The following is a 14,746-nucleotide window of genomic DNA, read 5'->3' on the forward strand; positions in this document are numbered from 1 at the left end:
CTATCACGAAGCAAGTGCATATCAGAATTTACTACAAGGAAGTCTCCTTCTGTTGATTTTGAGAGGACATATCACATGAGACACCCACATTCAAAGGCAACTGCCTGACAGATACACACACAGTGAACTGGATATACTGCATTCAACAATGCATAAGAACATGAGATACACAACAGACTGTGAACTGAGTAAATAACCTGTCAGCTAAGTTCAATTTGTTTGTTTCACAGTTGGGATCATCAAATGTCCCTGCATAGATGCTTCACACGTTATCAGCTGCAGCATGCATTTGCAGATCTCCAATGTCTTCCGTTGGGTCACGTGACTGCAAGCTCCATCATCCCAGTAGTGTCTGGTCAGATGAGGTCCGAGTCGAGCTGGTCCGAGTCCAGAGAGAGGGCGCTGCCAAAGTCTCCGTCCTTCTGACTCCCCTCGAGGTCCGACAGGGACAGACTGTAGTCATCTGAAGTGGGGATGATACAGAGGGGGAATTACTAAAAAAATTTTTCAAAGATAATGATGAGACTTTTGCTATTACTACAACTACTGCTGCTGCTACTACTACTACTACTACTACTACTACTACTGCTGCTACTACTACTACTACTACTGCTGCTACTACTACTACTACCACTAGTACTACTACCACTACTACTACTACTACTACTACTGCTACTACTACTGCTACTACTACTACTACTACTACTACTACTACTACTGCTGCTACTACTACTACTACTACTACTACTACTACTACTACTACTACTTATGAGAACATCAATAAAGAGATCCCTACAGTTAGGCGCAGTCGGGATTTTACTGATGTTTGATGCAAAGTGCCTTGAGCATTGCAGCATGGTAAAGCATTTGAACATCAAAACAAACTGCAGTTATCATTGCATCACACTTTTTCATTCTAATCATCACAGTAATGACTGAACCACAGAAAGAAGGAAGTGACTACATTTCCTTATATGGGAATATTACTTCCACTTGATAGACACTGCATCTATTTTCTTGTCTTTGATTGTTTCATTTGTTTGTGATAGGGGAGGTACAGAGCATAAAGACTGTGAATTTTGATACGAATACAATACAATGCACTCCAGTTATAACAAAGTCCTTGGGACCGGCAGTATTCTTTCGTTATATTGAAATTTTGTTACAATCAAACAATTAATCAATGAAAAAAAAAAAAGTGGATAATGCTGCAGCTTGAATTTTTACTTCGTAACCGAAATTTTGTTAGAACCATGTTCATTATAGCGGGAGTGCACTGCACTCACCATGGTCATCCAAGTCATCTTCTATCTGGTCACTCTTCACCGCATCCCCGGCCTTGCCCTTCCTCCCATTCTCCTCCTCCTCGCCCAGGAGCTCCTGGCTGATGTTGAGGGGCAGCGAGACCTCCGAGCTGGTCAGGTCCTCCAAGCTGGTGCTGCTCTCGCTGTTCACCACATCCTCCCGGTAACTCCTCCGTTGCCACGACGATGATTGGAGTGGAGCTGATGTCCTGTTAACAGCGGACGAAGAGGGGTATGCCCTGCGACGCCTGCTGCCTGCAAAAAAACAAAAGCAAAATGAGTATCAAGAAGGACTTTAAGTGTTGCACATTTTATGTACAGTTAAGAGCAACCCTCCTTCACTCTACTTGCTAGATTCAGTAAGCAGATTGAGTAAACTGGTAAGCTGTTTATTTGTTTGCTTGTCTGCTGATAGCCCTTGCATTAAAACAATAAGTAAATAAAAATAAAGAAACAAAGAAACAAAGAAACAAAGGACAATGGACAAGAAATGGTTAATCACAAACAAACATCTAGCTATTGATGAGCCCAACTTACTCTTGCCTGATGAGGAGACGGTTGTCGTGGAGATGGTGGATGGGTTGGATTTGGAGCTGCTGTGTGAGACCTGAGATGCGCTCTCCAGCTTGCTAAATGTTGATAACAACTTTGTCATCTCACTCCTTGTGGACATAATAGGGAAAAAATGGTAAAGAAAAGTAATCAACTTCTAAACAAAAGAAAACCTTCCAGTTTCAATCTTGTCAGAAATGAAAGACAATGTATACTTTTTATTTTTCACTCACTGTGGTTCTGTTAGATTTTGGAGTGTCATTAAACTTTAAACAGACTTTGTGTATTTTGACGAGTATCACAGAAATTGTGTTTTCACATAAGTGGAGCAAACAAACATAACATTTCTGTTACATTTTGATCTGGGCAAAGTATTTGAGAGAATTTGATGTCAGGATTACAGTTACCCTGTAGGCCAAGAATACTGAGTAACATGTTGGGTCGATTACAATAATGTTTTTCAACAAACTGATTTACCATGAATTCGATAAAGTCACAGATAGTGCTGAAAACATGCATAACTGCATACTTAATGCCACAACACAGTCTTGGTATGCAGTACTACCGGGTATGTACTGCAAGCCAGCACAGATACTGCAGATGAATATCAATCAAACTCTTTTGATAGAGCATTGTCATACACTGTTCTTCATACAGGCTTCTTGTCTGGGTTTTATTTGCAGACCTATTCTCCTCTTTTTCTCTCTCCTTCTTTTCTTTTTGTTCTTTTTTTATGTTCATAAAAATGGAAGGAGGGTTAAAGCTTTGCCATAAATTAGACTGATGATTCCTTTGAAAAAAAAGAAAGAAAGAAAAGGAAAAGAAGAAGGAAAGAAAAAGCCCTCCTAAATGAGATGGCTCACTTGAGATCCCGAACATCCTTCTGAGTGCTGTGGTGCTGGGGATGTCCCAATCCCTGGTGAATTCCTGGAGACAGTCTACCCCCATGGGACTGGCTGAACTGGACATCCGAGGACAGCTTCGTAAACTTCTGCACAGCAAACGGGAATAAATGAAATAACTTTAAAAATCAAAGGTGAGAAAGCATCAAGATGAGGTGCCTGACTGAAAATGAAAATTCATGTCTGTTCAAAACTTGAGTATTGTAATAAGTGTCATAACATAATGATCCATGTCTGAATTCCAAACTCTCAAGATATTCAAACGTTTGGAAATATTGGATTTATGAAGCATGCCTCTGTTGTGTTTCATATTGACCCGTAGTATTTAAACACCATTCAACTGTACATTTTGAGGTCAATTCTTACGGCATGACTGAAATAAACATTAGCATAGAAAAAACAGCACCCGATCTTAACAGGTCTACACTCCTGATCTTAACAGGTCTACACTCCTAACAATTTAAAACATTTCTCATCACTCTGAAACTATAAATGTGCATGTTCACAAATATTCAGACAATTACACATTTGTAATTCAATTTTCTCTTCTTTTTCTTGGGGGGGGGGGGGGGGGGGAACAAGCGGTGTGCTGTACCCTGTCCAATCTGTCCATCCTCCTGCCCAGCTCCTTGGTGTCCACCAGCTGTCCAGTGGTATCCATCTCCTGCTTGACCATCCTTGACCTCAGGGTCTCAATTTCGTGGTGGAGGGCGTCGCACTCTGACTGAAGGCTTCTCTTCCTACCACACGTCAACAGATGCACAAGAATAATCAAATAAATTCATGAACGTCACTGCAACAAGTGGTTCATCAACGAAAAAGCATGACTGAAGTTCTGGCCACACAAATTTTAATAGTTAGTAAAATAATGATCTAATAGTAAATAAAAAGTGATTGTGTGGCAATGGTATTGAATGATAATCACAATGATAAAAATCATCATTGTCATCAGTGAAGCACTGGCAGGGTTTCACATTTGATGTTTGACTATTGATTGATACTCAAAATAATCTAATCATCAAATGACTAATTCGCTGACACTCTCATTGATCTGTTGCTTGTACATGACATCACTGCTTTCCTGTTAACCAATTTTGTGTGATTTTTTGGGGGGGCTAAATTCTTCTCATATTATCAATAAAACATTCTGCTCTCATGGCTAATTTCCAAAGTACTGCATGCAGTGGATTCCCATTATATCGACGTCCTCGGGACTGGCAGTTTCTTTCGTTATATCGAAATTTCGTTATACCCAAACAAAAAAACAATAAAAATACACAGAGCTTACAATGTTGCAACCTTAATTTTTACTTCGTTGGAACCAGAATTTCGTTATAACCGTGTTGGTTATTATAGGAGTGCACTGTACTGTCTTTTTTTGAGTGATGGCATAAATTTTCAATCTTTGCAACCAATACAACCATCACCTTATAGATCAATGCTACATCCCTGTCACACTCCACACTTACATCTCATGAAGATCTCGGGTAAGCGATGCAAGGGCGCCCTCACTGTGGTAGGCGTCGATTCCACCAAGCATCTGCTTCGTGATCCGCTCGTGGAGCTCATCCAGGCGGCTCCTGATGTCTCGCTGCCAGCTCTCGATGTCTCTGTCATTCTGGAAAAATTTCAAACAAATTCTCAAGCAAACTGTACGTCAGTAGCTCCGTGATGCCTCCAGAAAATGAGTTAGAAAGGTCACTGGGAAACTTTTGAGATAATGACATCATCCCCTCCAATTATTTGTGTATATCTACTGTAGATGCAACTCATATTACTGCTTCATGAAAATATGTAAAACTTGAAAATGTCATAACTTCTTAATTCTCATGAATCTTCTACCACTCCATTTCATAGATTCTACTCCATTTATTACAGTTAATGTGAACAAGTAATAAAATTGAACTTTAACACTTCCACACAGGTTCAATCTGTAAATACACACAATGCTGTTGCATGCATCGTACTACATACTGGGGCAATTATGTCAGTATATTCTTGAAACCTACACATGTAATGCTAACCTCATGACCTCTATGTCCCTGAAGTCTGCCAGAGAGTTCGTTGACCTGCTGCCCAAGGTCGCGCACTCTGATCTCATCCTTCCTCCGATCATTCTCAAGGTCATGGATTTTGTGGGATAGCTGCTCTATGGTCTGGAGTGTGGGATTGACAGACAACAAAGCCAGTACAAGTTATGATATATATGCTTAGTTTTTGATAAAGGCACCGGAACTTTTCTACCATAGAGTACAGATTTTACAGATTCATACAGCAACAGGGTTAATTACAATGTATGATGGTCCATGAACAAGTTTTTTATTTTCTCTCTCTCTAATCTAAATTCCTGATGTGGTGGCATTTTGCACAAAGGCTTTGGTCAAGCAAAATGATGCTCATTCTACGATTGAATTCCAGCAACGGATGACTTCAAGTTTTATGATAATTTGCAGAGGGAAAAAGTCAATGTATTTCTACAACCAAATGTATGAAATACTGACAAATGATGGATGAATTAGAAAAAAATTATTGCAATGACTCCAAAGGTTATAAACAAACAAAACAACTGAAAGCGTTATTCAAGCTTGTTTAGGTATGTTAGAATCAGGAAGACAAGCTATTCACAAAATTTCAACTCAAAAACAATATCTACTAAAGGTGTTTAAATCATCAACTACTGCAAGAGAATAGTAATGTTATCTTCCTAAAAAAGAAGAAGAAAGAAACAAAATCAAAATGTATACATTTTAAAACAATTATTTAGAAATACAATCAAAGGGTGGCCAGTTTTTCAATACCTTGTTCTGCCTCTCAACTTTCTCTGACAGAAGAGCCACCAGGCCAGTAGAGGGCGTACTATGTCGGTACAGCTCATAGCTGGGGGACGACGTGCTGCCATACACGGCCGACACTGGGCGTTCCTTTCTGCTACTTCCCTGTCTCATGGCCGGATATCCATTGCTAGAGCCGTAGTCTTGGAAAAGACAGAAACATACAATATTTACATTTAAGTGATTAACTTTGGATTTTTTCTATCATCATTTCCTTTTCACTTGGATAACACATGATACAGTAGGTTAAATGAATAATTCAAAATATGTAGACGAAATAAAAACCCAGCATTTACGCTTCAAAATAGGTCTAAAATGTGAGTTAGGGATAGAAACAACCAATGTAAACATTTGAATTAGTATAATCAATGTTAGGTATTGTTAAATACACAAAATGTGAACAATGGTTACAATAAAAATGTTTCCAGACTAAACCGTCTACAGTTACGGTTTATTGAGAAGAATAGTGATATCTCCTTATATTTTAGGTTCTATTGCAAAATTCTTACATGGTAGGATGTTTTCTGATACAACTGACCTACACATACATGTGATATCTTGAACATTTTTTAATCACTGCTCCCAAAGGTAAACACGACCTTTAATAAAATCAGATAAAATTTAAACCACTGATTTCATTCAAGTTTACAACAGAGAAGGGGTTTGTTTTGTATTTAGACTCTATTTCATGTTTGCTGAGGGGCTTGTTACAATATCAACAACTTTTCTCTTTAGGCCCTAATAGCTACAGTAATGCTTCAAAAAAGAAAGAAAGAAAGAAAAGTTCATTGTCTACAAACAGCAACTGTACTTCAGATGACACTATGGAAAACATTGTTGTTGTTGTGTTTTTTTTTCATTTCAGAAAATGCAATAAAGTCTATAAAACCGATTGCGGTTCAGCCTGTCTGTGGGTTACCATGATATCTAACATATTGTTTGAAATACTGCATCTGTCATCAAAGGAAAATCCTCCCTCTCCTCATTACCTGGAGGTGCATCCATCAGGGAGCTTTCAATTGGCTTGTGCCTCGCCGGGTCCAGACGATTCTAAGTAGGAAAACATCAGAAATAAGAAGAGGTACAAAACATGTCTTGACAAACACAAGATATTCATTGTAAAATTGGTGTTTATTTGTTGCCTAGATCTACAATTGTAGCTCTAATCAGTATTGCAATCAGCAGGAGGAGCTGACTGAGCTGATCTGATGAGTCCATCACATCTTTGATGTACAAGTGTACAGCTGTAGATACGCACCTGTAGCTGGTTACGAACACAGAACTATAAAGGTATGGTTCTACCGGACAGCATGCATGGCTATTCCAGATGCACACATTTCTGCATACTAATGACATTCAACATGCGAAGGACTCCGTAGTCCAGCCTTATACATTGATGTAGATCGAAACGAGCCTTGTATGGACCAAAATCGCGAAAAATGTGACACAAAAATGTACAAAACGCTAGTTTTGAAGAAGATGTCAATTTATCACAAGATTTTATCATGTGAACTGTTCGAAATGTTAATGTCACACATTTCACCGTAAAATACAAAATTTGAGCCTCATTTGCTGCTTTTTTCTTTGTCCTCCGCTTGGTAGGTACCGTAAGGAGGGTGTACGATAAAAAAATCGTGGGTATGATATAGAAATCTGGAGTCTTACTTTTTTTTATTTTGACTTATTCCCCCCATACAATTACAAACCCATGTACAGAAGCCCAAAGATAAATTAATGGCTGTTTAGTGATGCAACAGTAAACACACTTTATATCAGTCCGGGAAACCCGCTCATGAGGACTGCTCCCGCGTACGAGGACTGCCCCGCCTCATGAGGACCGCCCCCACGCCTCATGAGGCCCCCTATTCACTTCTATTCATCTCACATCTGACGTATAAATTGTTGCAACTTTGCACTGTGATTTTTTGTTACACACACATGTCCACTATCCATGATATGAAAAGAAAAAATCCTATCTGGTTTTTTTTTTTTCAAAAATCGAGTTTTAATCAACCGATGCAGAGCGCCCATCAAAACACCCGCACACCCGCCCCCCCATGAGGCGTGGGGGCGGTCCTCATGAGGCGTGGGGGCGGTCCTCATGAGGCGGGGCAGTCCTCGTACGTGGGAGCGGTCCTCATGAGCGGGTTTCCCGGACTGATATCTCATTTCAGCAACTTTCCAAGTCTGCTACAGTGCTTGTCATTGTCAATGTGTGCTGTTAATTCAAATGATTGTGTTTTATTTAGCCCTTGACTTACAGTTACACATTCATGATCTTAGTTCTAATCTATTCCTTTTTCCTCTTATTTTGGACTTTCTTTTCGGGCAAGTAAAATCAACTTTTGGGCAAGTGTTTCATGGCAAATATGAAAATCTGCTTGCCTGACTGGGCAAGTGGTAAAATAAAGTTATGTAGCACCCTGCACAGCCCAGACGCTGTAGCAAATCGCCAATGCAATGGCAATGTTATTGTTAGAAAGGCTAGCTAGCTACAATCTGTAGGTATGGGGGGAGGTATGGGCGGCGTCCCTCTCATCACACGTTCACACACCCGGGATGCACACTACCAAGTCTGTAGGAACTTACCCGCATTCGGCTCAAATTGTCCTCTGTCTCTCTCAGTGTGCTTGTAAGATTCCTTTCCCAATCACGGGACATTATTCTTGGAGCCTATTTTGTCTGATTGGTGTCTAAGATATCAATTTTGTAAGCATAACCACTGAACTGTGAAACATGCAACACGACTCGGCTTGACAACATGACGCGAATGGCTTGTGTATGGTAAGCGGAATGATGTCCATCATTATCGTCCGCTCTTGTTACACATTAATTACATAAAAATTAATCTGCAGGAGCAAGAAAACACTGAAAATCTAGAGCAAAATATGATTAACAACTATATTTTACAGTTAAAGCGAAAAAATGCTGCAATAGCCCCTGAACAGGGAAAACGCTGAATTACAACACCGCCCACTGTTTTTCTGTTGTGCTATGTTCGCTTTCCATACAAATGACGCGCTTTCATTCGAAATGAACGTAGAAGGTTTACAGCGTAGGCATATGTGAATCAATGTGATATGCGTGTGTTGTGACAGGTGAACTTACTGGCTGGTGACTAGTAACAAGTGACCGAATACCGGGGGCTGACCGAATACTGGTGCCCTTACCCTATGTGTTTTGTGTATCATAATGTAATACTAGGATTACGAAAGACTGACCGTAAACTGGAGGTTTTCTTTCTTTTTTTCTCCCGAAGAAGAGCCTTCTTTCGTTTCTACCCATTCGTGAAGCGCATTACAGATGATGACAGGGAGGGATTCGGTAGAATGAAATAATAATGGTGAGTTTGTAGTATGTAGATCATGCTGAGATAGACAGATTTAGGCGGAGGCAGCTTAAACAAGTTGTTGTGAATGTGTATGTGGACCGTGGTGCAGTGGTGGTGGCTTTTTGCTTGTGAAGTTTTGTCTCGGACACCAGGGGGGTGTTTCACAAAGCTGTTCTTAGAGTTAAAAGACAGCCAATCCTTTTGCATGCAAATTTTTGAAAAATTGGTGAGAACACCTATAGGTATTGAAGAAAACACTATTTGGAAACCTCCTGTAAATTTTGAACTCAAGTAAAGAGCCTACATGTAAGACAGTTCGGGAAACCCACTCACAAGGGGGGCCCCTCCTTATAAGTAACCCGTCCCCCTTATAAGTAACCCCGTCCCCCTTATAAGTAACCCCCGGGGCACCCCTTATAAGGAGTCTCCACGCTTTTTTGCAATGCAACGCGAAAATGAAAGGACTGCGGCAATTCGCTTGATTATGTCCATAAAGCTTCACAAGTTTCCTAGTTACTCACGAAATTTGAGCAAAATCGGTTTGAGGCATCATATCTAAAATCATGGATTTAAATGCGATGTCAAACGACCCATGCGAATGCTGAAATGCGAGCGATTACTGGCGCGAGTGTCGCCAGGCGCGGCGGCGCGGCAAATGCTTGAGTGCAGACGTTCGACGTGGCGACTGAGTACATGTAGGGTTGGGGGTACCACCTATCGACACCCTAAGGATCTGTAGCTCGTTTATTCCAAAAGTATAAAACCAGTTTACCTGAGCCGTGCCTCAGATATGCCGTAAATACCGCAGTTTCGAATCCCGTGACCGCCCCGATGATTGTGAGTCTCCGTAGTGAAATATCGCCGTTTCAGTACGCGATGTCTGGTTTCTTTGCGCGGCTGAAAAGGGAACCTTGCCATCGACACCCCGCCCTCTATAGGTAATACACGTGCATTGCATTTCGCTGTCATACACACAGAACCGTGTTTGTAAACTTGTGTTTAGTTTAGTTTGCTTTCTTGTTTATGATTTTTTTTCTTTGTCTCTTCGTTTAAATACAATTACATTTTTATTTTTAAGAAGTTATTTATCATTTATTTGTATTGTAGACGTTTAAATTATTATAAGATGTGAAATTTAAATTTCTGCATCAGTTCTATGATCTGATAATACATTTAGTATATTTCTTTTTTTTTCAACCTATACAAAAAAAAAGAGAATAAAACCTCTGCCATTAACCTTTGAAAATAAAGTGCTTCCTTTTAACTGATGGAATGTAGTGAAGTTGTTAATGTCATTCTTTGCTGTTATATATCTTTTGTCCTTTATTCACTTTGAATATATGTTTGTATGTTTCATTTAGCAATTTTGATATTATGTGTGGCCGATCGATATAAACATTAATTTGTTTATATCTCTTGTTATTTTGATACATTAATTTCTTTGACATGGTAAGATCACAGCCAACAAACATAACCATCAACAAGCGCACTTTCAACACATAAAAACCAATTACAGTCATGATCACTGATGATTAGAGTCATAGTGCAAATAAAAGACAAAACACATCTGTTTTCAATATTTCTCCTGATGTATTATCATGCCAAGATAATCTTTTCTTTTTTTTTCAATGGCATGGGCATTTGTAGGTGTCATTTTTGCCATACATTTTGTTGGATGCTGTGCAGTATTTCTGGTGTACCCAATGAGAACATCCACTCTCGTCACAGGCGACCCATGAGTAGAATTCTAGATGGTCCCGCGATGGATGTGGTGGCGTATTCCTCCCGCAAACACAGCATGGGTTGTCATCTTCCTCCATGTCCTCGCTGTCTGTAACTGAGGGATCGGAAAAGAGCCTCCTTGTTGACTTTGTTGAAATTCCTGATGGTCCAGGTTGATCTGTCGGGCATGTCTTCTTTTGTGTGGGTCTTTCCTTTCCCTTGTTTTTTGCCTTGCAGATCTTGAGGAAGATCCTATCCTCTGACACACACACACCCGATGGCCGGAAGTGGACAGTGACCCTCCTCTGAGTCCCCTTTTCTGCCTGCTGCTGGGGTGGGCTTGGTGTTTTTGACGACAGAAAGCTTTCTGCAGACGTTTGTTGTGTTGTCTGTCTGGCGTCACCCATGGGTCCGACCTGATGTTGTGGGGCGCTTGCTTCCTTTCTTGTTGGAGTCACTAACAAGCTTGGTCTTGTGGCTTCCTCCATTCCTACGGCTTTTGGATTCAATGGCCAGACCCCTGATTTCCTGAATGCCGATTTCAAGTTTTCTGGTCCCATAGCTCTTAGGTAGGCTGACGAGGACAGACGGGCGATGTCGTATCTGGTCACCATTTCTCCGGGATGTGTTTGCATGAACTTAGCACATTCAGTGCTGTATGCTCTTTTCAAAGGTGCGAAGCACGCGACATCTAGTGGTTGTAGAACGTGGCTCGTGTGTGCCGGCAGCACAAACAGCACGATTCGATGAGCTCTGGCAAATTCAAGGACTGGAATGGAGATATGTGATGTATGCCCGTCGTACAAGATCATGACGTGCTCATTGACCCGTCGTGGGGGGAGTGATGGCAGAAAATGTTGTTCTAGGTAGTTTCTGAAGACGTCACCATTGCTCCATCCACTCTCTGTCATGCACATTTGCGACCCCGGGAGTGCACCATTCATGAGATCAGATATCTTACGTTTCCCCTTGAAGATGTAGAAGGGGGGGAGTGCTCTGCCGATAGCACTCCCACAAGCCAGAATGGTTGTCGTGCCAATCCGATGCGATGTTATTGAGTTTGATCTTTTTTCACCTCTGTCACTCACCACTTGGGGGGGTTTATGATCGGCATTAAAGTTTGTCTCATCTATGTTGTAGATGTTTTGGGGCTTGTCCAGGAGATCATATTTCTGCATGGTTCTCTGCAGCTCACCGAAGTAGTTTTTGAGCACTTCCTTTGTTGTGGCCTTTGCACGGTTCATCTCAAGACGGCGAGGAGAGGTGAGATTCAAAGAAGGCCATCGACGCATGAAGAGCTGGAACCACTTCTTTGAGAGAAGTCTGCCTTTCATCTCTATTGGCCGTCTTCCTAGTGAGTCTGCCATGTCAGTAGCAAGATGAATCACCTGTAGAAAGTGAGAGACAGAAATAACATGGAATTAAATTTTGGTTTAGTTCTTAAATCAAATAATGTTTTTATGTTTGTTTATTTTGGTATAAAAATACTGACTGTCAGTTTAGGTTTGAAATTATATTTACCTGTGTTCTGGTGAGGCCGTATCCATATGATGCTAGTTTCTTTAGATGGTCAACCAATGCAGCTTCATCTGCATGTGTCAAAATTGTATGCTTCGTGGATAAATTGCTGCTCTGCGTGCGCCCATTTACTCTATCCAGGAGAGTGATTCTCGGGACTCCACATTTGAAGGCAGCTTTCATCACTGATACGCCCTTTTTCACCAATGCGAGGGCTCTCTCAAAGCTTTGAGATGAGTAGTTCCTTCGACGACGACGTCGGGGATTTGGCTAGAAAATTAGAAAAATCAGACGTTCATGTTAATCACATTAGATTTCAACAATAATTATTCTTGCCCTGTGTGTGTGTGTGTGTGTGTGTGTTTGCAAATATCCTGTCGTGAAACAATTTTTCATCAATGTTCAAGCTCTTTCTAACAAATTCTAGTCACCCCAGAATGACATCTCAACCTCTCATCACATTATACCCTCTCGCCACACTCTCATCGCCCTATCGTCACCCTTTCGTCACCCTTTCGTCAACCAATATTCTGTCACCAGTATTGTTGAGTAGGTCACGGAACAAATTCCGGGATTCTGAATGCCATATGTTATTTTTAACCAAATAACTATGATTGTATCTATCACTCAGTCTTTACCTATTAGGCATACATAAACTCCTTTAAAATCAAAATCAGATTTGCATTCTTTTTTTTTCCGTAACTGACTCCTTTCCCCGTCTTCTAAAATAACTCGGAAAATGGACTTGAACCACTAGCCAGCGTAGCTGGCGCTAGCGACATACACTAGAATTATTACGTCACTATCAGAATTCGATGGATAGCGACGACATGCTGCAGAATTCGGCGAAATAACAGCATAAATCAATTCTTTGACGCATTTCAATCGTAAGTGTGAACAATTTATAGCAACAACTAGGTTATTACCGGAATAAATAACGATTAAATGCAGATTCTTACCTGCTTTCGCCTCATTTTGGATCGGTTGGTCAGGCCAGTGCATTTTCATAGCGTATTACGCATAGTCCCACGCGTACATTTTCGTTCTGTACGCAAACAGCCATGCGTACGCTGGGTGTCGATGGGAAGGTGCCCTGTCGATAGGTGGTGCCCCAACCATACTCAGTGAAGCTTTATGGACATAATCAAGCGAATTGCCGCAGTCCTTTCATTTTCGCGTTGCATTGCAAAAAAGCGTGGAGACTCCTTATAAGGGGTGCCCCGGGGGTTACTTATAAGGGGGACGGGGTTACTTATAAGGGGGACGGGTTACTTATAAGGAGGGGCCCCCCTTGTGAGTGGGTTTCCCGAACTGAAGAGGGTCTTTATTTGTTTACTTAAATTGACCATTAAGATTTGAGTAATTTTTGCGAACAATGCAAAAATTACAAATCTAAATACTAGTCTAGTTTTACAGCCCTGTGTGATGCACTTAGTTGTACATGTATAAAGTGGGAGTAGTGTCCACTTCACAGCGTAATAAACTTACCGACTACGCCATCAGCCTGATGCGCTTGATTTCACGGGATATTTCATGAGGTTTGTGTAGTTCCCATCCGTGAAGTTCCAGTCCGAGTCATCAAGCTATCAGTCAAGGTCATGGGGGTCAAATGTCACCTGATAGAGTTGGATGTGTCACTTGTCAGTCAGGTGACCCCCTAGTCAAGTTAAAGTCACAGTCCGGGTCTGGTTAAGGTCGTGAGGTACAGTAAATAGGAGGGGAAGTTAAAACCAACCATCCCCCCAAAACCAAGTCCCACTACATACATGTAGGGTTGGACCTACTACTGATCGACCGCCTAATGTTTATTTGCTTGATAAGAATATTTAACACTGAAATTCACGTAAAAAACTTGACCTACGTGATTGAGAAAATCCAGCTCTATCAAATGCCGTTGTTCCCTTTTCGATTCGAAGTTTCAGTGCAAAAATATCGCTGACGAACTTGCGTGGCCTCGTTTCAGCTCCCCACGGTAAATCGCGTTATTAGGATCGACCGCTGTTTTTGCATTGACAATGCACGCAAACCGAGTTGTATTGAACACCGTGTTGTACAAAGCTTTTTAGAAGCCTTTTAGAAACTTCCATAGACATTACATTGTGCTGTCATTACGATTTGGTGAAAATATTCATTCGAAATTTTGTCCTTGATTAAAACCATTAATGAACAGTGAATTATCGCGTTTTCCCACACCATCCTCATCTACATTCAAAGCCAATCCATTTTTATGTGCTTTGCGCGCAGAGAAGTGCATACTAAGTGTTCAGTGCGCGAATTATATGCGGTCGGTTTAAAAGAAGGTGGTCGATATGTACACGTAGTAGGGCTACCATACATGTAGTTCATGTAAGTGGTGTGTTGTTATTTGCCATTGATAACAAAGTAAGAGAAGCTAGTGAATTCTTCTTTTCTGACAGCTTTAAGTTAACATACATATCTGTTGTTCGAAGTATAAGTAGTGGTTATTACAACCACAGGAGGATTAATGTATGCAGCTGTGCCTAGGCTAGGCTATACACAGAATATGTTACGGTGAGCGTTTGGTGCATTATTTGAATTTTAACGGCTAACAACCTTCAAATATCA

The 14,746-nt window shown here is 40.9% G+C and overlaps 2 protein-coding genes across 2 annotated transcripts; both read right to left on the reverse strand.

The window, feature by feature from the left end:
- Window positions 1-356: 356 nt before the first annotated feature.
- On the reverse strand, window positions 357-8,250 carry LOC139745225 (uncharacterized). Its single transcript, XM_071655631.1, has 10 exons — window positions 8,179-8,250; window positions 6,579-6,639; window positions 5,557-5,732; window positions 4,783-4,914; window positions 4,228-4,376; window positions 3,324-3,498; window positions 2,720-2,847; window positions 1,838-1,966; window positions 1,287-1,552; window positions 357-463 (listed from the first exon to the last, which is right to left on the reverse strand). Exons 1-10 carry the CDS (start codon window positions 8,248-8,250, stop codon window positions 357-359), a joined length of 1,395 nt encoding a protein of 464 aa, XP_071511732.1.
- Window positions 8,251-10,545: 2,295 nt separating this feature from the next.
- LOC139745226 (uncharacterized) lies at window positions 10,546-13,134 on the reverse strand. The gene is made up of 3 exons (XM_071655632.1): window positions 13,120-13,134; window positions 12,164-12,430; window positions 10,546-12,030 (listed from the first exon to the last, which is right to left on the reverse strand). Exons 1-3 carry the CDS (start codon window positions 13,132-13,134, stop codon window positions 10,546-10,548), a joined length of 1,767 nt encoding a protein of 588 aa, XP_071511733.1.
- Window positions 13,135-14,746: the final 1,612 nt, after the last annotated feature.

This window comes from Diadema antillarum, unplaced genomic scaffold, assembly GCF_040938485.1.
Source record: "Diadema antillarum isolate AM-2024a unplaced genomic scaffold, OU_Dant_1.0 seq00001242_RagTag, whole genome shotgun sequence".
Taxonomy (NCBI): domain Eukaryota; kingdom Metazoa; phylum Echinodermata; class Echinoidea; order Diadematoida; family Diadematidae; genus Diadema; species Diadema antillarum.